Below are 24,746 nucleotides of genomic sequence, written 5' to 3' on the forward strand. Positions count from 1 at the left end.
TGGTGGGCGGAGACAGACACCATCACCTGACAGGAAAAAGATGAAAACGGATCAAACTGCCTGAGTCATTCGGGCGCTGCTGTGTGGTTTGAATTACAGATGTGCAGCAGGAGAACAGCGCAGAAAGCAGCTGGAGCGTTTTTTAAACGACGGCACATCAAAAAGCCGAGAGCCTCATCCGACGCCGGAGACGCTCTGAAACACGGTCGACACGTCGGCGGGACCATCGAGGGTGACCCCGAGTTAAAGTGGACCTGCTTCTGCTCACTTCCTGTCGTGTATTTCCTGTTCCTGCGTTGTGTCCTTCATGTTAAAGCTCAGCTGCTCTAAACAGTCTCAGTTTTTTCTACTCTTGAATCTGGATGATGTCACAGAGAGGTGGTGCCCTGTTTTTCAAGAAGCAGCCAATCAGAATGCTGTCTTAAAGTGGGAGGAGCTAAACCAGCCTATTTCAGCAGCAGTGAGGCCAGGTATGATATACAGAAGGATTATTTTGAATCATGCAAAGCTGGTCTGGTACAGTCCAAGAATAGAAACAAAATAGATCCACTTTAACGACCTGGTCAAAGAAAACTGATAAATGATGAAAAGGTGAAGAGAGATGAATGTTTGAGACAATTTCTTGCTTGATGACTTAATCTCCACAGAATGACCCGGAGCGGGATTTGACCCCTGCTCAGACCCAGGTGTTCCTAATAATATGCATCACTGACAGAAACCAACATTTCTTTTTTTTATTCAGATTCATTAAAAAAAGAAAAATCACATTCAGCTTTTCTTCCAGTATAAAGATCACAGAGCCCATCATCATTTCCAAACATAATTTACATGAAATCACTTTTCAGAGGACGAAGGCCTTCGACTCTTCCTCACACGTGCACGCTCCTCAACACAAAACACATGCATGATCCCCAGAAACGTGTTGAACGGCTTCAAAGGAGAAGAAATGACACTGGTTGACCACAGGGGGGCAGCAAACAACGCCCAAAACTCATGGTTTGTATTTGTTTTTTTAAACACTTGACAGAGGCTGTCGTCATGCCGACTCGGTGCCTATCAGCAGGTTCAAAAGCGATCCCGCTGCGTCCCGATGGCAGCCGCGTGACATTAACGACGTGACGTTAAACTACAGTCACTTCCTGTTATCACCAGTTTTGTTAATGAAAACCAAAAAACATTTGTGTGATCAGACCGAAGCTCCTACATTTCAATAAAGTTCAAATTGAATCATTTTGATTATTTTTCTAAACATTCGTTTAAACGTGATCAGAGCTGCACCGTGGATCAGTGTCGCTGACTGTCCTCTGAAAGTTTCCTCTCACCTGAACGTGCAGCAGGTGGAGCTGCATCATGGTGGAGGAGACATCCACAGACTCATTCATCATTAATAAAATTTAAGACTGACTGAAATCGCAGCTGCAGCAGACAGACTCAATCTGCTGGAAACACTTAGAACCAACTACACTGCGAGGTTCTGCCATTTCCCGCCCCTGTGGTCGGTCAGATGACCTCTGACCCCAGTCCCGTTTCCTCAGACACTCGACAGCGTGTCCGACTCAAATCAAAGTCATACTCAGGCGTGTGAGGAGAGAAATCGAAGGCCCGCCTGGAGGTTCCCTATGAAAATAAAGATCGAGTAGAAACGGGGAGTATGAAGAAGTGCCGATCGTTACCGTGGGCCACGATTTAGAGAATCTGATACAATCATTTATCACACAAAGAGACACGGCTTCAGCTTCTGTGTAGAAATCTGAGGAGGTCTATGTTAAAAAAAAAAAAGAGCTCCATCTCCACTGAAGATGGTTTTCTGGCTAGTTGTGGAACTAGGCTGGAGCTGCGTGAAGCCCCTCCCACCACGCCCCCTCACCTCCACGCAGGCTGCAAGGTGAGCTCAGTCCTGCGGCGTGCTCGCCGTCTCTGCAGGCTCGCTGTCACCAGGAGACGCCATCGGGTCTGTTTCAGGTGGTCTGAGAGCTTCCTGAACGGCCGCCGTCTCCGGCCCGTCACCCTGCGCCGAATCCTCCGAATCCTCTCCATCCTCGGCCGAAGGCTCTCGCGGCTTGGCCTGAGGAGATGTGGCGCTCCCTTTGTCTCCCTGCTCCTGGAGGAGGCTGAGTCGGTTATTCAGGTCGTTCCTCTCCTTCTGCAGAGCTCTGCACAGCCTCTCCAGCAGCTCCAGCTTCCCCTGCAGAGCCTTGAAGTGACCGTCACGCAGCGTTTTCTGCAAAACAACAACATTCAGTCAGGTCCAGTTTCATGTAGGAGGAAGAATCAGATGGATGAAGCTCCTGTGACATCACCGCGTCGGGTCTCGACCCTGGCATTCTGACCACCATCATGCTGGTTTTCAGAGGCCAGAGATCAGAGCCTGGTCAGAATCAGGGTGTTCAACTAAAGGATGTCCAATTACAGAAAGCTCCCCTAAACAAGAGAGCCAATATAATTCACTACGAGTAGCCAAACAGTTAGCAGAGTGTGTGTGGGATCAACAACTGACTTCAAGTAAAAAAAAGAAGGCCACGCCCCTAATAAAACAAACTTTAATCCAGGCGTGTTTTAGGAACGTCCTCCACCGTACAGGTGTAATAAAGGAGGAAATGATCCACAGAGACCAAACAGTTTGTGTCTCAGGCTGTAAACGTGCTTATTTCTGCTGGAAAGTTCTAACATGGGAGTCTATGGGGACTGACTCACTGCTGCCTCTGCTGGACATCAGAGGAACTGCAGCTTTTGGCACTTCAGCGTGGCTGCTTCTTTCAGCTCCCGAGTTCAGACGAGTGCACTCGAGCGTTGGACCTTTATGTTTTAAAGGCTGTGATGGTGCTGAACACTTGATCTGCGAGACACTAATCAGTCTGGCTCTCCTACGTCTGCTCCGGCATTTCTAAAGTGTGTGTCTGAAACATCTGAGGCCAAAAACGTGCCTCCATCTTCATTTTAGATCGACATCGGTCACTTTAAACGTTTCGAGGAAAACAAAACAGAGCCCACGAAGAAGAATCACCTCCTCTGCCATCTGCAGCAGCGCCTGGTTATTACTCTCCCATTTGGTCCTCCACTGGGTCGTTTCCTTCTCCAGCTTCTTGATCTTCTTGGTCATCTGCAGGCACACAGAGTTTAGAAACACAGACAGGTGAGCAGGTAACCGCACGCTGACACGCAGGTGACTCACCTTCTCCATCTCTTGTCTGAAGGTGGTGAAGACCTCGTTGCTTTTAGCCAGGGTGCTCTGGAACTCCTCGAACTTGTCCATGTACAGAGAGAGCTGAGAGACGAGAGCAGTGAGTAATAGAGACGATCCAGCTGACCTGTGTGTGTGTGTGTGTGTGTGTGTGTGTGTGTGTGTGTGTGTGTGTGTGTGTGTGTGTACCTGCTGCTTCAGCTGGGTTTCCTGCTCCTTCATCAGCTCACACTTGCGTCTGGACTCGGTGGCGTCCTTCAGCAGCTGCAGCGGCACAGACACAGTCTCTCAGACACTTGAGCTCATTTACAGCTGCGATAAAAACCAGAACAAACTGAGATCCTCACAAAGTCTCTCTCACGCTGCTGCTTCTCCTCCACTTCCTTCATCATCTCGGTGATTCTCTGCAGCTTGGCGTCCATCAGCTGCTGCTGCAGCTCCTTGTGCTTGAACACTTTGTCGATGTGCTGCAGAGAAACAACAGAAATCTCGTTTGCAGCAGGAGCTGAGTGACTGTAAAGATTACTACAAAAGCAACGTTTTTCTTGCTGCTCTAATCCCAGCCAAGCTTCTCAGGTCCTGGTTATGTTTCTCCTCGGTGTGCAGGACGCTGTCACAGCGAGTGACCTGAATGTGCCGAGGCGATGAAACCTTCAGTGTTGTCTCACTGCGACATGACTGAAGAGTAGATTTAAGACCGTAATTGTCTGTAAGACCTTTAAATGTGTATCTAAGACGTCTTAAAGGACCTTCGTGGAGGCAACGTATTTTCCATCTTTGGGAGATGAAGCGACTGCCTTGTTTTTAAGTTTAAAACATCTTCCACAATCAATTTATTTGACCATGTGTGTTGTGGCCAGAGTCTGGAGCTGGCGATGAGGGTCCTGGAGGGTTACTCCAACCAGAACCTGCAGCATGAGCAGAACCAGGATCACCTGCTGCAGACGTCAGTGTGCAGACAGAGTGTCACAACCAGGCCGAGTCTGTTGTGACACCCAGAATGCATTTCTGCCTTTTTAATGGCAGCATTAATCCTCTTCATAACAACCAGCGCTGACTTCATGAGCAGAAACAGACTGTTCTGATTGGACGGCAGGCGGGACCTAAACTCACCTCCTCTCGGAGCTCGTACTGCTCGATGAGCTTCTTGAGCTTCTCGGCCAGCTCCATGTTCTCCTGCCTCAGCTTGGTGTTGTGGGCGCTGTGCTGCTCCATCTGCACCTCGATGTCGCTCAGGGTCATCTGGAAGTGCAGCATGGCCTCCTTCCGCTGCTCGTCGTACTCCCTGGACCGCTGGGCGTTCTCCTCCTGCGGGGTTGAGGGGAGGAGTGACACCTGCACAAATGTAAAATGGTCCTCATCAGGTGTTTGTGGCGGCTGAACTACCTTCAGGGTCTTGTTGTGTCTCTGCAGCTCCCGGCAGAGACTCTCCAGCTTGCTGCGGGCCAGGATGGCCTTGCTGTGCTCCCCCTGCAGGTGCACCTTCTCCTTCACGATTTGAGACTGCTTCTTCTGCAGGGCCTTCAGCTGCTTCTGCATGCAGCGGCTCTCCTCCAGCTGAAAGACAGCAACAAGAGAACAAACTGGGTCATTTTTATGTTTATGGAAACAAACAGGAAGCTGACGGCAGCGTGGTGTGTGTGGAGGCTTAGAAGAAACATGTAGCACCAAGAAGCCTGATCTGAAAGGGGACATCTCTAAGCCGTTCAAGTGTCACCAGTCGTATCCGAGTCAGTCAAACCAGGCTTCATGCCAGAATCTGACAACCTCCTCGTACTTTCTTCTTCTTTATGTCCAAGTCTGTGAGAGCTTCCTGAGGTCTAAGGTCACCTTTGTGTGAGATGGTGACGTGAAATCTGAAGCGTGAAACATCTCCATACTTTTTCCAGATGCCCAGCTTGTTGGATTCATTTACTTCTGTGGCTCCAAAAATACAAACTGAAGCTTTGTGATTATTTTCAAACATTACTGTTGTTCACACTGAGCTTCTGCTGATTATTATTCTGTGGGTGTCCACTGATCCACCCACAGAGCTCTGCAGAAATCCAACCAAACTACCACGATCGCTGCTGTCAGAGCGGGAAATGATCGGCCGCGACCACGACTCACGGAGGAGCTGAGAGCGTGTTCACCGTGTCGCTAAATCTGAATCAATCTGCTGCCTGTGATGTCTCTGAAACGGAGCGACTGAGCACGTGCTCCAGATCACACTGAGAAACCCAGACCAACACCACATGGTGACAGAGTGCTTCCTGTCACCTGCTCCCAGGTGTCGGGAGTATCTGCTCAGTGTCGGTGTGTCGGATTTGCGGCTCACCAGGTCGGCGTATTTCTTGCACAGAGCGGCCAGCTTCTCCTCGGGAGTGGCGAGAGCGTTCAGCGCCTGCATCAGAAGAACCACCTCCTTCCCTGAAACCACACGGAAGATCAAAACTGAACAAACCGGACCAACGAGGAAGAAACTGACATCGGGTGACACAAGAATAGAAAAGCTTTAACACAAAAATGTCCTGTTTGGTAAAACTTCCACTTCTCTGGTCTAAACAAAGAGCAGTCTAATCACAGCTGAATGATTCTGATTCAAGTCTAAATATGTGTCACAGTATCTGTGTGAGTGCTGTCAGACACGTGAAGCTTCACACGCTCCGTGTTGGTTTTATTCAGTTTTAAATTTTGTATGTAAATATTTAAATGTGATTCCTGAGGTGAGAGACGCATCCCGGCTGTTCAGTGCTTCTACAGTTCTGCTCATACCAAAAGCTTTGTCCTCTCTGTTCTTCGCATCTCCGCCGGCATCGAGCTCCGCCTCCACCAGGTCGCTGGGACTGTCCTCTCGGCCTGGAGTCTCCCCCCTCTCCTCATTGGTGCAGGAGAGCCCCAAACCAAACTCAGACACCTCCTCCTAACAAAAGTCACATCCATCTATTAGACAGTTATCCTTTAAACAAGTTCTCTCACAGATCTCGCTCTGTGCAGACTCCGCCCCTCTGTGCTGGACTGCAGCTGGTGGTAATCTTTGTTCTGGTCTGAACTCAGAATCTGCAGCAGGTGGAGAACAAGGACTACCAGCTGCAGGACAACGCGGAGGAGATGAATTTCGTCCGCTGAGTGTAGAATCAGCTGATTATACTGTCACCAAGAACACGTGGGATTATTTATCTGACAGCCCAACTCTGAGGGAAACACAGAAACCTCCCACAGGTCACTGAACAGACATGAACAAGCAGCAGCACAAACGACGAGCCGTCCACACTCACCTGAGACGGGCTGTCCAGGTCGGGCGGGGAATCGTTGCCACCTACGATTCGTCTCGTCCCCACATCGAGCTCGCAAACTCCGGAAGTCTCCATCAGCGTCGGTCACGAGCTGAAGGTCAGAGCAAACACGAGATTACCACATGATGGAAGTCAAAGCACGGAGAAATAAAATCAATTATCTGACCCTCAAATCTGCAGTTGGGTTTACTGAAGAGGTCAGAGTGGTGGGTGGACACAGTGGAGTTGTTCTCATGTCTCTAATTCTGGCCAAGTCTGACATGTATTTCCATTCAGGTCTGCTTCAGATTAGGAAATATAGTTTCATCTTATTCACAATATCAAACAGGTGAGAAAGATTTCACACTGACGAAGAATAAACACTAAATCCACGTCGACATCACTCCAAATATTGTGAAAAACTCTGGGCGGTGAGCGTCGCCTTCCTGCTGACAACGACTGACAGTGACCTCAAACCCCTCTTCACCTGCCTCAGGTGTACAACAGCAGGTTGTGATTTATTCTCAGACAGGGTTGATCCTCTCCGACTGTGTGATTAAACCCACTGCTGTTGTTCCACGCGGGTAAATGCACATCACTTACCACACACTGTTTAAGCATCAACTGGTGTTCCAGGTGTTTATGGACCTCTGTTGGTGCTCTGTCCTAAATCCTTCTCCTCATTCAAAGTGTTGTTATAACAGAGACCAGCCACAGCTGCTGTCAATGTCAACAATACAACTTTACAATAAGTCTTTCTCGTGGAATAAACCCTAACTGCGTGAAATAAGCTCAGACTTTCAGCTCGGCCGCAGCCTGATGGCTTGAACGGGATGAAGAGGATGAGGAGCTCGTGCTTCTCCACAAAGACAGCAGGACTGTGTTCACAGTGAAACACGCGTGTGCAGCAGCAGCAGGCTGACCCTGTACGCACGATGGTAACAGTGTGAGTTCAGTGCACACACGCGCTGAATAAAACTTACACTCAGGCCTACAAACAGACCAGTTCGTTAGCATCTTTCCACTAATAGTAGCAGCTGATAGTTTAGACGCCCTGAAAACGTTCGGTGGAATACTTTAAGAAGCTTAAAAATCTCTAAAATGGACTTTATAACGTGTTTCAGCGGCGCAAACTCACTGAAGTTTACCCCGGGCTAGCAGGCTAGCCTAACCAGCTAACTGCTTTACAGCAGAAATGAGCAGTTAGCTTCCGACTGCCCGAGTCACAGAGTGCGAGCTGACCGCGTGAATGTGCAGGTGAACCTGTGAGTGACACCTTCAGCCTCTCTCCTACCATCAGAGCGGACTTTCCTGCGCAAACATGCTGCAGCCGCTCAGCTAGAGCTGAGACACTGGCAGCTACAGCGTTAGCTGTTCTGCTAAAGCCGACGATAAGAAACTTTGAGAGTCCCGCTAAAGAACCACAGAGCATCACCTCACCAGCCTACCTGCCGGGTTTGATGTCCGGTGTGTGGGGATAGCTCCCGTTTCTCTCCGCTCGGTTAACGTGTTTACAGTAAACACTGTAAGCTAACCAACTTCACCAAAGTCTAGAAAACAAGACATTAACGGGTTAATTCAAGTATAACACTACAGCCGGATTAAAGGAGGCACCCTTGGGCATTAAGAACCACCTAAAAAGATTTATTATCAGCTGCATGTCGGTCCGGATCAGCACGGTAACCGTAACCCGGACCGAATTTAAGGCGAGTCTTGTGTGACGTCCATCGGCGCGGACGGCATCCTGCTCAGGCTAGCTGCTCTGCTAAACTAGCATCTGATTCTGTCTTCCTGTGAATAAGTGTATCCCTCACGTGTCAGGTGTCACCTTTTCGATTAAAGAGCGCAAGTGACAAACTAACACCGCGCGGAAATGTAACGCGCCTTTGGAAATTAAAGCCAACATTAGTTTACTTCTGTTAGCACGGCTAACCTGAGCTAGCAGCCAGACTGTAGCTAACCCTGCCTGCTAACAGCACTGTACAAACTTTACTTCGCCAAATACCATTTTTTCCCGGTTCTCGTCAAAGCTTCGCATTCAAGCTAATAACCATACCCCACCTAATCAGTTTGAATCCGCCCGGAGCGTTAACAGTGGGGCAGCCGTCGCTTAAACACCTGGAGCGGTTACCTGTGTGTCCTCACCGGAGATGAAAGCAGGAGTCAAGCTGCCATCAACCGACGAGCGCAACATCCGGTGATCTATTTTTCAAAATAAAATCTCCTCAAGTTTAAAAAAGAAGCCATTGCCTCTATGGGGAAACTCGTCCTTTTTCATCAGATCTGAGATGTGTCACTGTGGCATAACAGAAACTGTGTAACTGACCGTGGAGTGGGAAAACTTGATTTAGAATTACTTCAGGGTCCTTGTGCTTGTGAGACTGGTGATAACGCACATCTCTCAAGTTTTCTGTTACGCCCCTAGTCTAGGCGTGTAGAGACGCACATAAGGTTGGAGGAGAGAGAGGCAAGTACCCGCCCTGGTTCCCAAGCCAAACACCCGAAACCAGCTATGAGTAAAAAATGTGATTTCAGGGAAGCATAGCTCCAGGGTGAACCCAGGCCAAAATAATAAACAAAACCAACTAAGTCCCGCCAGAGGAAACTAACTAAACCCTAAGAAAGAAACATCACAAATTTTGTAATTTTTAAATTATAAATAACAATATTTCCAAGTAGTCATCATCTGCCAGTCTATACGTTTTTTCTGGGGGTCTTGTTCTCATGTGGTTTTACAGTTTTTGAAATATGTGCATAAAAGGCAACTCTCTAATTTGAATGTGGCGTCCACCGCTCCTATTTCCGGTGTTAATCTGAGCAGCTTGATGAATCTAAAGTCGAAACGAAAAGCAAAAAAGCCCCGAGAGATTTTTGTTTTTCAGGGAGGGAGGAAGATGAAACTTAGCTTCTTTACAAAGATCCGTACAGCCAAATAACATAACGGACCTCTCTTCTTGTTTATTAAAAAAACAATCTTTATGTTGGAGTTTTTCACTGACGTTAACTTATTTTTATATTTATAACAACAACAACAATACAAAAATATTATACTAATATTATACAATACATATATATATATATATATATATATATATATATATATATTTTTTTTTTTTTTTTAATGTATATTAATATTATACAATATTATACTAATAATACTAATAGCGATGATGATATATAAGAATGTCCCATTTAGGAGCTGCTGTGTTAAAGTGAGTGAGTCCAGAATGAGCTCAGGACATCGAGAGTTTGGTTCAGAGAAAAGGAGTTAGTGGCATGAGAACCCTGACTGAGCATGCGCAGAAGAAGTTTCACGTGTGTAGTTTGTTTCTGATTGACCTTATCACTGTTTCATTGAGTTGGAGGAATGCTGGGGGGCGCTATTAGTCCCCCTCCCACCCACCCAAAGGTTAAACCAGCTGTTTACGTAGCGGACTCTGAAACAGTTGATGTGCTCGCCACCAGAGGGCGCAAACCGCGGTCTCTGTTTACTCCTCATAGTTCACACAGTCTCATGACACTTATTTAGGCTGATTAAGTAAAACATCCTTTTTGTCCAGGGCGGCTTTCAGGAGATAAGTTCCTGTTTTGTGCCCTTTATCTGCGGCTCTGTCAGTGAAACAGACTCAATGAGTGAAAATGTGAAAGGACGCGCAGACACCACTAAATCCTGCCCTCTGAATCCTCACCCTCAGAGTCCTCAGACAGTTTACAGCCAGTTACTCAGGCAGTGATTTCAGGTTAGATTCCAGCAGTAGTGACAGTCTGTGTTTAGCTCCTGGACTTCAAACCCAGCTGAAGGAGGAGGTCTGTTGTGGTGACACCTCCTCCTCCTTCGTCTCCATGGTTATATCTGGTGCCTGAATTCACAGAGCAGAGGAGACACAGACCATCAGATCAGTCAGAGCTGAACACATAATTCATGATCATAATGTGGACATGCACCAAAACACACCATAACTGTCAGCTTCTAACGGTTTGTTTTTTTTTTCTACTCTTTGCTCTATGTCATGTCACAGAGAGACGATATCCTGATACGGTGATGTGACACACTCAGATGCTCTGCATGGAGTGGAAGCAGTAGAGGTGAATCAGCAGGTGATGACTCCTGGTGTCCAGTTAGAATGAGACCATGAGACAGACCCGGGACAGGTTGGACGGAAGATGTGCTTCAGCCGGAGGAGGTGCTGTCCACAGGACCGCAGTGGACCGAGTAGATGCTGGAAAAGGGATGAGAAAAAGCGAGAGTAATATTAGTATGCATTTGTATTGTTTCAGTCGTTTTAGTGCAAAGACAAATGCATCTGACTCTAAATAAAATCTACATAAGATCACACTGTTGGTCTCAGTTACATATTAACTGAGATCAACAAAAATCAGTAGCGACCCTCAGATACAGCATCCTGCTGTGTTTGTGTTCCTCCTGATTACAGCTCATAATTCCACTAATTATAATCTTTTCTGAGTGTTTGCCGAGCTTTCTGATCTTCCTCTGCTTTGTTGTGCAGCTCTCAGTGAACTGAGCTCCTCTGCTTTCAACCAGGGGAGCGTTCAGCTCAGACAGCCAATGAGCTAACGGCTCGAAGCTGGGCGCCTGACCCGATTGGCTCAGCGCTGTGCATTGTTGTCATCCCGACGGGCGATTGGCCGGCCGATGAAGCCCCGCCCCTTTTCTGCCCTCGCTGCTTTCCATCCAGAGCGGAGAAGAAAAACGGGAGAAGAGACGGAAAGCTGCTCGGGGCTTCGGCTGGAGTCAAAGCGGCACCGCGGAGCTGCTTCAGCGGGATTTAGAGACTGGTTCCGCGGGAATAACGGCGACGCTCACCGGCTCACCTTCACGGTACGTCCTCCCGCACCGCTGCTCTTCCTCGGGCTGAGTTTGAGTGCCAGCCGCTGCTGGTGTCAGATATCAGGGAAGCTGCTCCTCCCGTCTGCTTCCACCGTGGAGCCACTTTCAGGGTGTTGATGTGCAGATACGAGCGCTGTGCACACACTTTGTTCTCTGCGAGACCAGAGATCCTCACGTCTCCAGCCTGTCTCCTCTGGGTGTGAGTCCTGCACGGCACGGGCTGCAGGGTGGTGACCCCTGGACCCCGCAGGGCACAGCTGGGTTTTCTGGAGGTTCACTGTGACCCTGACCGAGCTCTGCAGAAATTAAAAAGGGTGTCCACGAGTGAGGGCTTTACTCCGAGCTGCAGGGGTGGTCTTAGCGGAAAACCCCAGGAGCTGGGACACGAGTGTAAACCCGAGGATCAGTGCACCACCTGTGAGGTTCAATATGTTTATGAAAAGACTGTTCAGGTGTAGTTTGGGATCAGCTTCAGGTCAGACACATGCCTGCACATTCATGTCACAGAGTTATTTCCGGTCATGTGTCTGCTGCTGCTTCATTTTCATGTTAAACAGTAACGTAAAAATCCCTGAGCCCAAAGCTCAGGCTGCTCCAAACACTCTGTCTGTCACACTTTTTTCTACTCCTGGATCTGTGTGATGTCACAGAGAGTGGATAGAAGCTCCACCCACCTGCTGTTTAGTGGTTGTGTTAAAGTGGGAGGAGCTAAAGCAGTGATGGAAGGGTTAGACTGTGCAACTTAAAATGTAACGATTGCTTATCATACTAGCTGTATTATTGAATCATAACACGTGTGTTTACCTGAGAGCCAGAAACCTGTAAAATTATACCTGTGATTAATCAAACTTCAGTGTCTGTTTGCATTAAACCGTTACAGTTACGTTCAATGTTACAGCCCTCTGGTAAAACCCAGACTCGCTCACTGCTTAGTTCAGTTCAAGCCAAGATGGCAGAAGGATGGACTTTTGTTTACAGGGTCTATGTGAAGAATTAAAACTCAAAGTTTCAGTAGGTGTAGGTGTATCTGTGTGTCACCTGGTCCACCTGTGGCTTCAGCTCTCCATCCTCAGGATGATTGGTGGTCTCCCTTTTGAGACGAGCTGTACTGAACATTCGAGCAGCTTTTATTTATCTTTGGGTCTCTCTTTAGAAATCAATTATTCAGACCAGCGTACTGTTGCTGTCCTCGTCTGTCTGTGACGGCGTTCAGGTATTGAGGGCTGTCATTGAAGCGGAACCTCGCCGGTGACCGATCCCTGCTCGTGCTTGTGATGTGATGACAGCTGATTGTAGCTGTTAACAGGTTCTCTGGATGTTCACAGTTCTTCTTGGAAGTAATGAGTCAGTGCAAAGCCGTAAAGCTGTGGGAGGTGTAAAAGCTGGCGTCGGCTGCGTTACTATGTGTGACCGAGTTGGACTGCTGGGGTGACTTTTTTAGAAAAAATGAGCCTCACCCAGACAGGAAGCCAACACACTCAGATGCCTCAGGAGGGGATTATTGTTATTAGTTTGTACTGTCTGATGACGTGTGCAGCACTTAATCTGGCTGGATTCTGCTCTGAAGGAGGATCACAGATGGAGATGCAGGTTATTTGAAAGAGAATATTAGATGTGAGGGTGTGAAGCATCATGGGATGTCCCTGCCATTCTCGCCCCGAGTGTCATCGGGAGGCGTTTGGAGGTTGCACACAGCAGACGGCGCCATCTGTTCGGCTGCTTCCACCCTCTGTGTTTCCACCTCAGGTGTCGCCTCAGAAGTACTCCTGCGTCTCCGACCTTCCATCCTCCCTTTCAGGCGCTTCGGCTTGTCTCCGGCTCCAGACATAGACTCTGATCCATCCGTCTGTCTCTCCCGTAAACACTGTCTCAGAGGTCAGACACAGTGTCTGAACCAGCAGCACATGGCCCTTGTTCTTCCCTTTTGCCTTTTTGTTTCCATGACAACCACACACAGAAATCACCCCTCAGATTGCTCTGTCAGTGTGTGTGTGTGTGTGTGTGTGTGTGTGTGTGTGTGTGTGTGTGTGTGTGTGTGTGTGTGTGTGCGTGTTAGCTCTTGATGGCTGGCTCTCTGTCGTGCCTTACGGGGACGCTTAGCTGTAATAGAACCATGATTACAGTTGTTAGAAACATCTGCGTGTTTCCTCAGGAGAAGAAAAAGTCCGACTGACACAAAATAGTTCTTTTCAGAGATCAAATAATGTTTTTAAAACACCCTGGGCTGAAAGGCCCAGATACCTGCAGTTCCTCTGATGCCCAGCAGAGGCAGCAGTGAGTCAGTCCCCATAGATTCCCACGTTAAAACTTTACAGCAGAAGTAAACATGTTTACAGCCTGATACACCATATACAGCAAATCACCTCTTTAAAGTTTGCATTATTAGGGGCGTGGCCTCTCTGACTGACAGGTGGATGGTGACACAGCTGCAGCTGCTAGCTGTCTGCTAGCTAGGACAGGGCAATATGGCCAAAAATATTTATCACGATATATATTTGAAAATTTGCGATAACGATATAACCGACGATATAACTGACGCGAGACAAAATACTTTACAACTCCACAACTTTATTAGTGCAAAAAAAAAACATCACTGTATTTTCACTTAAACAAGCAGCTGTTTTATGTGCATTAAAGTTATATAAAAATGTAACAGTGCAAATGCAAATTCTTTGCTGACAGTTTAACCAAAAGGCATTTCCAGTGGAAAGTGGCCGACATATCCTCAGCATAACCATGTATAATATCCACAAAACTTAAAAAGAGGTCATACACACACAATACGGTAACATGTTGAAGCACAGCACGTATCACTCCGCGAGGCTCCGCCTACGATAGCCATAATGCTCCGACAATCCATTAAGCGGTGCGGCTTCGTAGCTTAGCAAAGTCGTACTGAAACATTTGACAGAATTTCGAGCGCCGTGCACATAAAATCGTTTCCAGGTCAGTAAACACAACCAGAGTTCATACATAAGAATTATAAGGGGCTCTGGCGACTTTTCAGAAAATCAAAGGATTTTAGGAGCAACTTATTTTCCAAACAACATGGTAACAACGACGGCCCGCTAGCATGCGCTACCAAAAATAGTGCTTTGTTGTGTATCTGACGGACGAAAGCTAAACCAGTTCCACACCAGTGAAGTTTTTTTACAAACCAGTTCTGGTTCATCCGTTTCATTCAACGATCCACTTTCGTTCTTCTCGTTCTCCGTCGCCGTCATGCTTTTTTCGCCATGCGCGTATGAAAACAAAGGCACTGCGCATGCGCGTTTTACCCATATTCTATCGCCATATTTCATTTTCTTATTGTTGCCCAACATCATACTGTGTCAGCCTGCCCCAGGGCAGCTGTGGCTACACCTGTAGCTGCCTCCACCAGTGTGTGAATGTGAGAGTGAATGAATAGTGGCATTGTAAAGCGCTTTGAGGGGTCCCGAAAAGCGCTATATAAATGCAATCCATTATTATTATTATTATTATTATTATTATTATTATTATTATTATTATTATTATTATTATTATATGGCCCAGCCCTACTGCTAGCTTCCCCTGAACTGGACCTCTGGGCCGTGTTTGTGCTGTTGGAGCCTTTTGGAGCATTTTAATGACATCATGTGACCAGTAGTATGGCTGCTGTGAGGTCACTGTACTAACAGACCGTTAAAGAAGGTGGAGATCTGACTTAGTGAAATTTGAGGATTTAGATGGATGTTACCGAGTACTGATTAGCTGCTGTCTGTGTGTGTGACTAAGCCAGATGGTGTTGGTAGACCAGCTGGTTTAGAGTAAATATGGTTGCTTGGCTCCTAAAAAAACAACATGATTGTGGCCAAAATGCTAAAGTTGAAGCATCAGAATCAGCCAGATTCTGGGTCCTTATTTATTTATCATTAAAAGAATTTACAGGACTGAGTGCTGAGGAACAGTTTCACAGTTTCTGCCTTTGATGTTTTTCCAGCCTGTGTGTGTGTTTGTGTGTGTGTGTCTGTCTGTGTGTGTGCGTGCGTGTGTGTTTGTGTGTGTGTTTGTGTGTGCGTGCGTGTGCGTGCGTGTGTGTTTGTGTGTGTGTGTGTGTGTGTGTGTCTGTCTGTGCGTGTGTGTGTGTGTGTTGTGTGTGTGTGTGTCTGTCTGTGTGTCTGTCTGTGTGTGTGTGTGTGTGTGTCTGTCTGTGTGTGTGTGTGTCTGTCTGTGCGTGTGTGTTTGTGTGTGCGTGCGTGTGCGTGCGTGTGTGTTTGTGTGTGTGTGTGTGCGTGTGTGTTTGTGTTTGTGTGTGTGTGTGTGTGTGTGTGTGTGTGTGTGTCTGTCTGTGTGTCTGTCTGTGCGTGTGTGTGTGTGTGTTTGTGTGTGCGTGCGTGTGCGTGCGTGTGTGTTTGTGTGTGTGTGTGTGCGTGTGTGTTTGTGTGTGTGTGTGTGTCTGTCTGTGTGTCTGTCTGTGTGTGTGTGTGTGTGTGTGTCTGTCTGTGCGTGTGTGTGTGTGTTTGTGTGTGTGTGTGTCTGTCTGTGTGTGTGTGTGTCTGTCTGTGTGTCTGTCTGTGTGTGTGTGTGTCTGTCTGTGCGTGTGTGTGTGTGTTTGTGTGTGCGTGCGTGTGCGTGCGTGTGTGTTTGTGTGTGTGTGTGTGCGTGTGTGTTTGTGTGTGTGTGTGTGTCTGTCTGTGTGTGTGTGTGTGTGTGTCTGTCTGTGCGTGTGTGTGTGTGTTTGTGTGTGTGTGTGTCTGTCTGTGCGTGTGTGTGTGTGTTTGTGTGTGTGTGTGTCTGTCTGTGCATGTGTGTGTGTGTTTGTGTGTGCGTGCGTGTGTGTTTGTGTGTGTGTGTGTGCGTGTGTGTTTGTGTGTGTGTGTGTCTGTCTGTGTGTCTGTCTGTGTGTGTGTGTGTGTGTGTGTGTGTGTGTCTGTGTGTGTGTGTTTGGGGGGTAAACAGTGCAGAGCTTCATGTGGAATCTGGCCTGGTTGTTTCTCTCCAGTGTGGCCTCGCTCCATCCTGCGGACCTTTTGTTTGTCCGTCTTCCTGTGTGGAATGTCAACATCCTCTCATTTGTCGCTCCACCCGCCGCCCGTCAGGCCGAACCAGAGGAGCCAAGCTCCGTCTGCTCCAGCGCACCTCCGCCTGCTCGCTCGTCTTCTTCCTCCGTGCTAATAACGCTGCTGTTTGCTCTCGTCGGTTTGTGTGCCGGCCCCCGGCGTGCCTTCTCCCTCTGAACGCATTCCAGCCTCCTCACACTGTTTACTCTCCTCTCTGCGCCTCCTCCTGACCGCTGCCTTCTTTCTTTTTCCTTTTCTAAACTCGCTCACTTCATTCTGCCCTTTCCGTCATTATTTTATCATCAGTCTGCTCTGTTCCTTCATATTTCCTCCCTCTTTGCGACTGTTCCTCTCCTACAACTTATTGTAGTTTCACAACAAGCCTGGTTCATTTGATTTGCACAGCATGTCACCAGTGAAGGTTTAAAGTGAACATACAAATGATATCAAGGACAGAGAGGAAAGGAAACACATTTGGAAAGACGTGCATCAGCTCTGTGTGCTCCATTAGAGAGCGGACTAAAGCCGGACGTCATTTACTGATTCATTATTAAATAAGAGTTTAATGGCAGATTAAAGAGCGACGTCTGTAAAGTTTGCCCTGCTCCAAAGTTTTGGGGCATAAACAGCAAAAAGCTGCATCCTAATGCTCTGTGAGGACGTCGGCCTGGCAGTGGGGGAGGATCTGAGTGGGAGCTGGGACGGAGCGCGTCGGCCTGACTGAGACTTCAAGGCTTTAAATAACACAGAAGCTTTTCATGATTCAGCGAACCACGCATGCGCATGTGTCACTTCCTGCTGCATGCTGCATGATTGCTGACCACTCACCGATGTGTTTTTGGATATAAAGTGATTCCCAGTAAAGCTCCAGTTTCTGATTTTTAGCACCAATAGTTTCCAGGTGTGCGGCTCCAAACAGCTGCTTCTTTACGAGCCCGGGCTGTGGCACAGGTTCCTTTTTCTGCAGGAGAAGTTAAATATGATTCTGCACTGCAAAGACACAAGTAGCAACAAACTGTTCATGTCAACGACAGCTTCTGCATGAAGCTTTAACTTTATCAAGCTGGCCTGTGATTGGTCTGACAGTGACGTAGCTGGTTCTGAGCCGAAGACATGAACAAGTTTCTCAGACTCAGGGCGAGTCGGAAACTGAGCTGCTGGTGGTTCAGTCCCGGGACAGGTCATCACTCCTGCACCTCTCTGAGTGGAGATTATTACACGTGCACTGTTTTCACACGTGCACGACAGCTGTGAACATTTGTATCTGACAGAGCTGCGCGTGAGAGTCGTTCACGTCCAGCATTAACCCGACGTTTACCCTGCTGCAGGTCATTCAGTCCATTTTAAAGAAATAGCTGTATATAAAAGATGGCCGCTGTGACGCAGCTCTCAGAAGCAGACGCTGCATTTATCTCTCATGCTCTCAAGCTCCGTGCACCGTGGTGAAGTTTGAGTGCAGAAGAGACAGCGAAGAACCTTTAAATCCACACCCAGAGTTTCCTTCCTGCAGGGCGGCGGCGTCAGAACCACGAGCTCACCTCGACACGCCGTCAGCAGCGACGCATTAAGCGCTGTGCACGAAGGCTTATCAGACTCTGCACAGCAGCAGGGCAGAGCTGCTGTGCGGTTGTAGCTGTGTTTTATTCTTGGAGGGAGTGTTTCCATCACTGTGTGTGTGTGTGTGTGTGTGTGTGTGTGTGTGTGTGTGTGTGTGTGTGTGTGTGTGTGTATGTTTAGCTGTGTTTGTTTAGGACTCAGTAATTATGGCTGGCAGCAGAGCTTCAGCTCCAGCGGGAGGAGGAATGCCTTTGGTCTGCTTCTGTCACTGAAACTGACTCCAGAGGACTCAACCTGCATTTTGTGATTATATATCTGTGCGTGTGTTTGTTTTTGAACTGTTCACATCCCACAATCAGTCCACTCAGGGTGAGGCGCTCCGGGGCCTGAATGTAGGTCAGCGTAGTTTCATTTATGTGTGATGTTTTTGCCAAAGGAAGTGTTGACCTCTGAATTCTTCTCTTTGCTGGCTCATTACACACACACACACACACACACACACACACACACACACACACACACACACACACACACGCCTTCCTGTCTGGGTGGAACCTCAGCATGATGTCAGTGACCGCCTCTGGTGGCCTTTAGGTGATCTGTCTTCCAGATGTGCTGAGTTGAAGGAGGAGCACGTGCGGAGGTGGGTGGAGTCTGGGGACCCCTCCGATTCCTCCCGCTGACAGTCGGGGGTCACAATGATCCTGTTCATGTATATATGGTACTGTGCAAAAGTCTTGAGCCACGTGTCGTGTCTGTATATGTTGCAGGACAGTGGCACCAGCAGTCATGAAAACACATAAGACAGAAACAGTCTGTATGTTTGGTGTGAGCAGCTCTCTGCCAGCTCTGTGAGGATCTTCAGGAATAGCTTCCAGGCTTGATGAAGGACACTTCTTTGACAAGATCTTCATCAGCACCGGCTCGCATGCACAGAGTCATAGATTCAACCGATGATGTGTTGGTGTGACAGCTGCTGGGAACAAAGAACCCAACACTGACTCATTTCATGAGCTCGGAGCCTTGTTATGCTTGCATGAGTCAAAGGTCAGAGTTCAGAGGTTAAACAAAACATTCCTGAGTTTGAACACGTTGTGCCTGTCGTGTGTAGCTCCAGCAGAACGTTCTCAGAGGTAATAAAGCGTCTCCTTATAAATCCCGGCTCATGAGGTGCAAACACGGCGAGTTCGTCCGACGCTTCCCGGTGCTTGCTGGTGAAGGTTCGCGTGGTGGATCTGTGGCGTTAAACACTCGAGTGGCTGCGATTGGGCAGTTTTACCGTTAGTTTCACGGCCGTCGACTCGTACAGAAACGTTCTGCAGCCTGTGCTGCGTTTATATGAATTTATTTCTGGACCATTTATTGGATCCGCTCGCCGTCAGCAGCCGGCTCTCAGCCAGATCATAATATTTGGCGCCGGCACGGCTGATCCTGCTGTTAAAACCAAGCCTATAAAACCGCCTGCTCCCTTTCTGCAGTATCCATACGTGTTTAATGTGTACGTGAAGAGGTTTGTTTCAGACTTTTCCCTTTAATCTTACAGTAAAGGGCAGCAGCTGCTGTCTCTGTGTTACTGTAGGGTCTTTGCTCTGTGAAGCTCCTTGTGTGGCGTTGTGAACATCGTGATTCAGGTTCCTCTGAGCTCCATCCAGCATCCAGCTCGCTGTTTCAAAGGTCTCCCCATCACAGCTTTGCCTGTTGTTGGGTTTACAGTGCAGGTGTCTGTACTCTGCATGATGTCACAGAGGCGTCGCTGCCAGGATGCTGTTGTACGATCAGAGCGTGAAGGCGACGCCGCTGATTTACCTGTCGGTCTGTGTTCCCACCCTCAGCTGACTGTGAGCTGTGGGACTTAAAGGGGGTTGCGTGTACTGGTCCAGCTGGTTTTCAGGCTCCGTTTTCAGAACAGTGTTCGTGTCCGGGCTGTGGAAAAGTAACCTTGGTGTTTTCTCGCCGCTCCAGCTGATGTCTCAGGCCGTCAGACGCAGTCATGAGTTTCAGCATCGACTGAAATTAAGCCGAAGCTCTTTGATTTATTCAAACCTGTGTGTGTGTGTGTGTGTGTGTGTGTGTGTGTGTGTGTGTGTGTGTGTGTGTGTGTGTGTGTGTGTGTGTGTGTGTGCGGTCACACACAGATTTGCTCAGCTTTGCTTCCTCTGCTGCTGCTCGCGCAGCTCCAGCTCATGCTTGCAGAGTATCTGCCTCAGAAATCACACACAGTCTTATCAGCTTCTACTTGAACATGTTTCCATCCTTATCTGAGTCTGTGTGGCTTTCATGCGCCAACAACCACACTCTTTACACCTGTCTGGCCTTTATCCACGTACCTGTCTGGATTTTAAGGACATGCTCTGGGATCCTGGATTAACAGTGTGATGTGTCTGCTCAGGATTTTACCTGCACTAGCATATCTTTCTCACCACTTTTATGACCTGCTGTTTGAGAAGATTAGCGCAGGACTAGACTGTAACGATGCGATGGCGACTGACCTGATGAATTATTAACTTTCTGCTGCAGCTTTTAAATGAGCCTGATAATAATCTGTGATTTATTTCACTGACTCTCGCACAAAGTGTGTTTCTTTGCCCGGCAGCTTAGATCTACTCCAGGTTTCCCTGCGGTTGAATGAATTATAAATGTTCTTAGCTGAGCATTAGTGGATCTCTTCAGGCCTCTCCTGTCAACACCGAGCACATTCATTGTTTCGTCAACAGAGCGCTCATCATCTCCAAGTCGAGGGGTTCATCTTCCAAAATGTTATTCCTTGTTTGCAGAGTGGCCTCGTTATCCTCAGACTTTATCAATTGCCACCAGTGTATGGCATCTTTGCTAATTTACCGGACAGTCTCGGTCGTTGTGTCCTTGGGCGAGACACTTCACCCGTTGCCTACTGGTGGTGGTCGGAGGGCCCGGTGGCGCCAGTGTCCGGCAGCCTCGCCTCTGTCAGTGCGCCCCAGGGTGGCTGTGGCTACAACGTAGCTGCCATCACCAGTGTGTGAATGTGTGTGTGAATGTGTGTGTGGATGGACGTGTAAAGTGCTTTACAAATACAGGCCCAAAATCTGGAAGAACAGTTTGCAGCTAAACATTTTCACCGATGACAGAGTTTGCTGTCGAGTACAACTCTTAGCTGCGGTGACTACAAGTCCATCCAGCCACCAACTCATCACTGCAGCGTTCCCGAACAGTCCTACAGACCTAATCTCTGCAGTGTGTCCTGGATCTGCTCCGGTGTCCCTTCATTGTAGGACACGTCCGAAACACCTCACCTGGGAGGTGACTAGGAGGCGTCTCTATCAGATCCTGGAGCCCTCCAGCTGACTTGTGTTGATATGGAGAAGTAGCGGCTGTACTCTGAGTCCCTCCAGAACGAGCGAGCTCTTCAACAAGCTGTCCACAGCCAGCGTGGTCACAGCTGAAGGCAGGAAACACAAGGTCTTCCTTATGAATGTTTCTGTCTCCTCGAGCTGAACTTTTCAGACAAATAAAGACCTTTGAGAAAAATCAAAGCATTTTAAGGTCTTAATCTAGGCTGAGATGAGTGGAAGGCTGTTGATGAGGAGATGGTCTCAGGAGTGGAGGAGAGACGGACAAAAAGGAGTTTATCTCTGCACAGCATAGCTACACTGGATAAGCAGCTGAACTCACCACCTCAGTGCTAACTGAGTGTAAAACACGAGCTCCTGAAATAGACGTGCACCTGTGGTACCGAAGCCACCGTGAGCATCGCTTTCTTCCACGTTGGAGATGAACCAATCAGAGAGAAGTCAGAGCAGCAACCAGCAGAGGCTCCTGTCATGATTTCACATGTTAAAATAAAAATGTGGAGCAAACGTTAGTCGGCTGATGCCTGAAAGCACAAACCGAAGGATTTTCCTGTCAGAGCTAATATTCAGAGGACACGGCCTGGATGTTACCAGCGGTGTTTCCTGCGATGTGCAGGTCCTGCGACCTTTCTGCCTCACCCACTCGAACGCTTAATTAACCCTGAGGCAGAGTGTAATTCATGGCTCCTCAGAGGGCCTTTACCCACTCAGCGTGACAGCAGCGTTTACAGGCCTCTGTACACTCCTCATGGTTTTGTCTTTAGTTCCCTCCACACAGCGTGAACGTCTTCAGACTGACACCACGTCTGCTACCTTTGTATATCAATCCTCACGGGCAGAACACGTGACCTTTGGACTATAAATGAATGAGGCCACATTCATCTACAGTCACTGGACAGGTGAGGTCTCAGGATGGACTGGTAGTCTCCACAGCTGCCCAGTAAGACGGGACCAGCATGGAGCTGCGGTGTTCAGCATGTCCACTGTTATAACTTTATTAGAGTTTACCTCCATTCCACAGATGCTCGTAGCTGACATCCTCTCTTGATTTGTCCTCCTTACAGTTTCAAACCAAGGTGAAGCTGACTGTGCTCCCAAAAACCTGCTCATCTGTCTGTGGGTTTGTGTCCTTTATCAAACACTTTGGGGTCGTTTATGTCGACCCAGCCGGGCCGTACAGTTGATCATTTACAAAGAAATGTCTTCAGTTCAGCAGGCATCAAATACGATTTCTCCCTCTGTGATCGGGCTGATCGTCTGATCCTGGATCAGTCTGAGGGACGCCCACTCGTGTCCTGCAGCGACCCCCGCTTGTATCTGCAAGTTTAACACTCGCTTTACCCACGAAGCCCGCATCCTGCAGTCGGCTTTACGGCGGCGTTACGTAGGGCTGTTCGATATAACGATATATATCGGATGACGATATAAAAACATCTGTCGTTTCATTTTACGCTGTCGTTTGTTTGGTGGTGTCGCAAAATAAACTGTTTACAGCAATATTTGTTCATGGTTCTGATGTCACTGTAGAGGCTGTATTCATTTCTTACAGCTCTCGCTTTCTCTTATATTTAATACAACCACACTACAGACGGACAAGCGCCTGTTTTTATGCGTTGTCGTTAGCAACAACGACGGTAACACCTTCGCGTGTCCGCTTGTTTATTTTCCACATAAACCTTTCACAATAAAGCTCAAGATCCTGTTGAGACTTTTCAAAATAGTCACTTGGATGAGTGACGAAACGTTTCTCCCACAAAACGCGAAGAACAGAATCAACTTTTGGAGATTTACTTTCCGGGATGATTGAGATGCATCAAAATAAACTGAATCACGTGAAAGATTATTTACGGATGAGAAGTAAAAAAGAGCCGCCACGTGCTAAAAAATAAACCTTAGACTCAAACGTTAGAACAGGCAACCCGCAGCACGCCGTGTAATAAATACAACTTACGTCTAAAAATGTATGTTTCATGCATCGGCTAAAACGCTCGACTCCGGGTGAAGGACGTGCAGCTGGAAACACTTCACACCAGTCGAGCTGCCCGAGATTCACAGAATTTACAGGAAATGTTACATTTTTGTGATTTATATCGTTATCGGGACGATAGAAGTCTTATATCGGGACATGAAGTTTTGGTCATATCGCACAGCCCTAGCGTTACGACCCCACGTGCAGGTTTGTTATCAGACTGCGTCCCTGTTTGTGTTCACTTAAGCAGTTTGTGAGTTAATGAGAGTTAATGCTGAGCTGTTCTCTAAATGTTGGTTTAACGCTGGAGAGTTTGGAGCTCTAAACTGTCGGAGGAAGCAGGAGTGTTACGTAGACCTGTTGATGTGTCAGATCCACGCAGCGAGGGCTCTGACACATCAACAGGCAGCTTGGATGTCGAGCATTCTTCAGATTTTTACCCTTAAACGCAAACTTGGCTTCACTGCGTTTCGCTTTGTGTCTGAGTTTAGTTCCAGGTTTTTCCTGAACGTCCCTCTGAAGCCACGCCTCCACATGCTCACGTACAGCTAATAGGAAGCGTAGTAGCGAAGGACCTACCCGAGCTTTTCACAAAGAAAGTTCTCTTCTGTGTGTGAGAGGATGGTTTCCTGTCCGCAGGTCGGTGGAGTGCAGGACGGACCTGCTGGTATCCGTGTGTGTGTGTTGCAGTGTAAGCTCGTTGGGCTGATTTGCTCCCATTTAAAAGAGGCTTTGATCCCCTTTAGGGCGCGTTAACCCCTTCTCGCCTGCCGAGCTTCGTGTCGCACGGGCCGTGAACTCTGCCTCAGTGTGGGAAAAGATTAGAGGCAGACAAATTCCTGGTCATCTGAGGTGGTGCAGACGGTATTAGAGCGCGGCCGCAGCGCTGCGCCTCGACGCTGCGACTCCAGCCGCGCTTATCCCACCCACCCTCCGTCGCGTTGTTCGCCTGTAAAATCATTCTTCACCTTTGAAAAGCTTCTGTAAGTATTTTCAGGCCCAGAGGTGTTAAAAGGAGGATTTCCATTTTGGCAGATGTGGAGTGTAACCCACTCCTCCTCTTCCTTCTCCTGTCTTTTTATCTGCTTGGCCTCAGTATTGGCGATTTCATCATCTTCCTCGTGGATTAGGAAACTCCGGCTCCATCTATTTGCATAAATGTGCACGATATGCAAACGGCTCTCAGCTCTTTGGTGTGGGAGAAGCTTTGAAGCTGCTCAGCCCTGCAGCGGTGCACCTTGTTTTGGCTCCCTGGAGCCGCGGCATGCTCAGAATGCTTCAGTAACCTTACGTAATGAGGAGGAGGAGGATGAAGATGATAGTGAGGTGAAACAGGATGATCTACGAGTGTTTGTGGTGCATTTTATCATCTAAAAAGATGCTTTCAGCTGTGCTCCAGTGACACAGAGACTGATCCGTGCTCAGCCTGGTCGGCTACAGCTGCTGCCAGATCAGCAACATCATCTTCTTCCTGATTTAAGATGATATTTTGAAGCATGCTCCCTCTGCCTCGTGTTCTCGGCAGCCCTTTCAGTCATCTTTGGGTTACTGCAGTCAGACAGAGGACCTGGCAGCAGGTCAAAAAGCTG

General features: G+C 48.1%; 2 protein-coding genes across 10 annotated transcripts in view; one reads left to right on the forward strand and one right to left on the reverse strand.

Annotated features, from left to right (window-relative positions):
- Positions 1-719: 719 nt before the first annotated feature.
- On the reverse strand, positions 720-10,809 carry txlng (taxilin gamma). Of its 8 annotated transcripts, none has more exons than XM_080300982.1 (12): positions 10,391-10,809; positions 10,125-10,295; positions 6,439-6,547; positions 5,936-6,083; positions 5,499-5,590; positions 4,568-4,738; positions 4,295-4,489; positions 3,529-3,648; positions 3,371-3,445; positions 3,173-3,265; positions 3,005-3,100; positions 720-2,221 (listed from the first exon to the last, which is right to left on the reverse strand). In XM_080300982.1, exons 3-12 carry the CDS (start codon positions 6,529-6,531, stop codon positions 1,892-1,894), a joined length of 1,413 nt encoding a protein of 470 aa, XP_080157108.1. In that variant the 5' UTR covers positions 6,532-6,547; positions 10,125-10,295; positions 10,391-10,809; the 3' UTR covers positions 720-1,891. The 8 variants fall into 8 exon arrangements, with proteins under 8 accessions (XP_080157108.1, XP_026032891.1, XP_026032876.1 ...); XM_026177106.2 differs by lacking the exons at positions 10,125-10,295; positions 10,391-10,809 and adding exons at positions 7,884-7,985; positions 8,567-8,604; XM_026177091.2 differs by lacking the exons at positions 10,125-10,295; positions 10,391-10,809 and adding exons at positions 7,884-7,985; positions 8,497-8,575.
- Positions 10,810-11,074: 265 nt separating this feature from the next.
- The window catches only part of ccdc102a (coiled-coil domain containing 102A), a 48,695-nt gene continuing 35,023 nt past the window's right edge, over positions 11,075-24,746 (forward strand). Inside the window, exon 1 of one of the 2 annotated variants that reach the window (XM_026177125.2) lies at positions 11,075-11,275. In XM_026177125.2, coding sequence (XP_026032910.2) covers positions 11,090-11,275 — 186 coding nt within the window. In that variant the 5' untranslated portion in view covers positions 11,075-11,089. The remainder of the gene's footprint in view (positions 11,276-24,746) is intronic. The other variant, XM_026177126.2, reaches the window with a different exon arrangement.

Source organism: Astatotilapia calliptera, chromosome 1 (assembly GCF_964374335.1).
Source record: "Astatotilapia calliptera chromosome 1, fAstCal68.1, whole genome shotgun sequence".
Classification (NCBI taxonomy): Eukaryota; Metazoa; Chordata; class Actinopteri; order Cichliformes; family Cichlidae; genus Astatotilapia; species Astatotilapia calliptera.

Coding starts and splice junctions, on each gene's coding strand:
- txlng (XM_080300982.1), bottom strand. CDS start 6,531: ATGGAGACTTCCGGAGTTTGCGAGCTCGATGTGGGGACGAGACGAATC. Junction 4,739..5,498: donor GCAAGAAATACGCCGACCTG/GTGAGCCGCAAA, acceptor GCTGTCTTTCAG/CTGGAGGAGAGCCGCTGCAT. Junction 3,101..3,172: donor TCAGACAAGAGATGGAGAAG/GTGAGTCACCTG, acceptor GTGTGCCTGCAG/ATGACCAAGAAGATCAAGAA.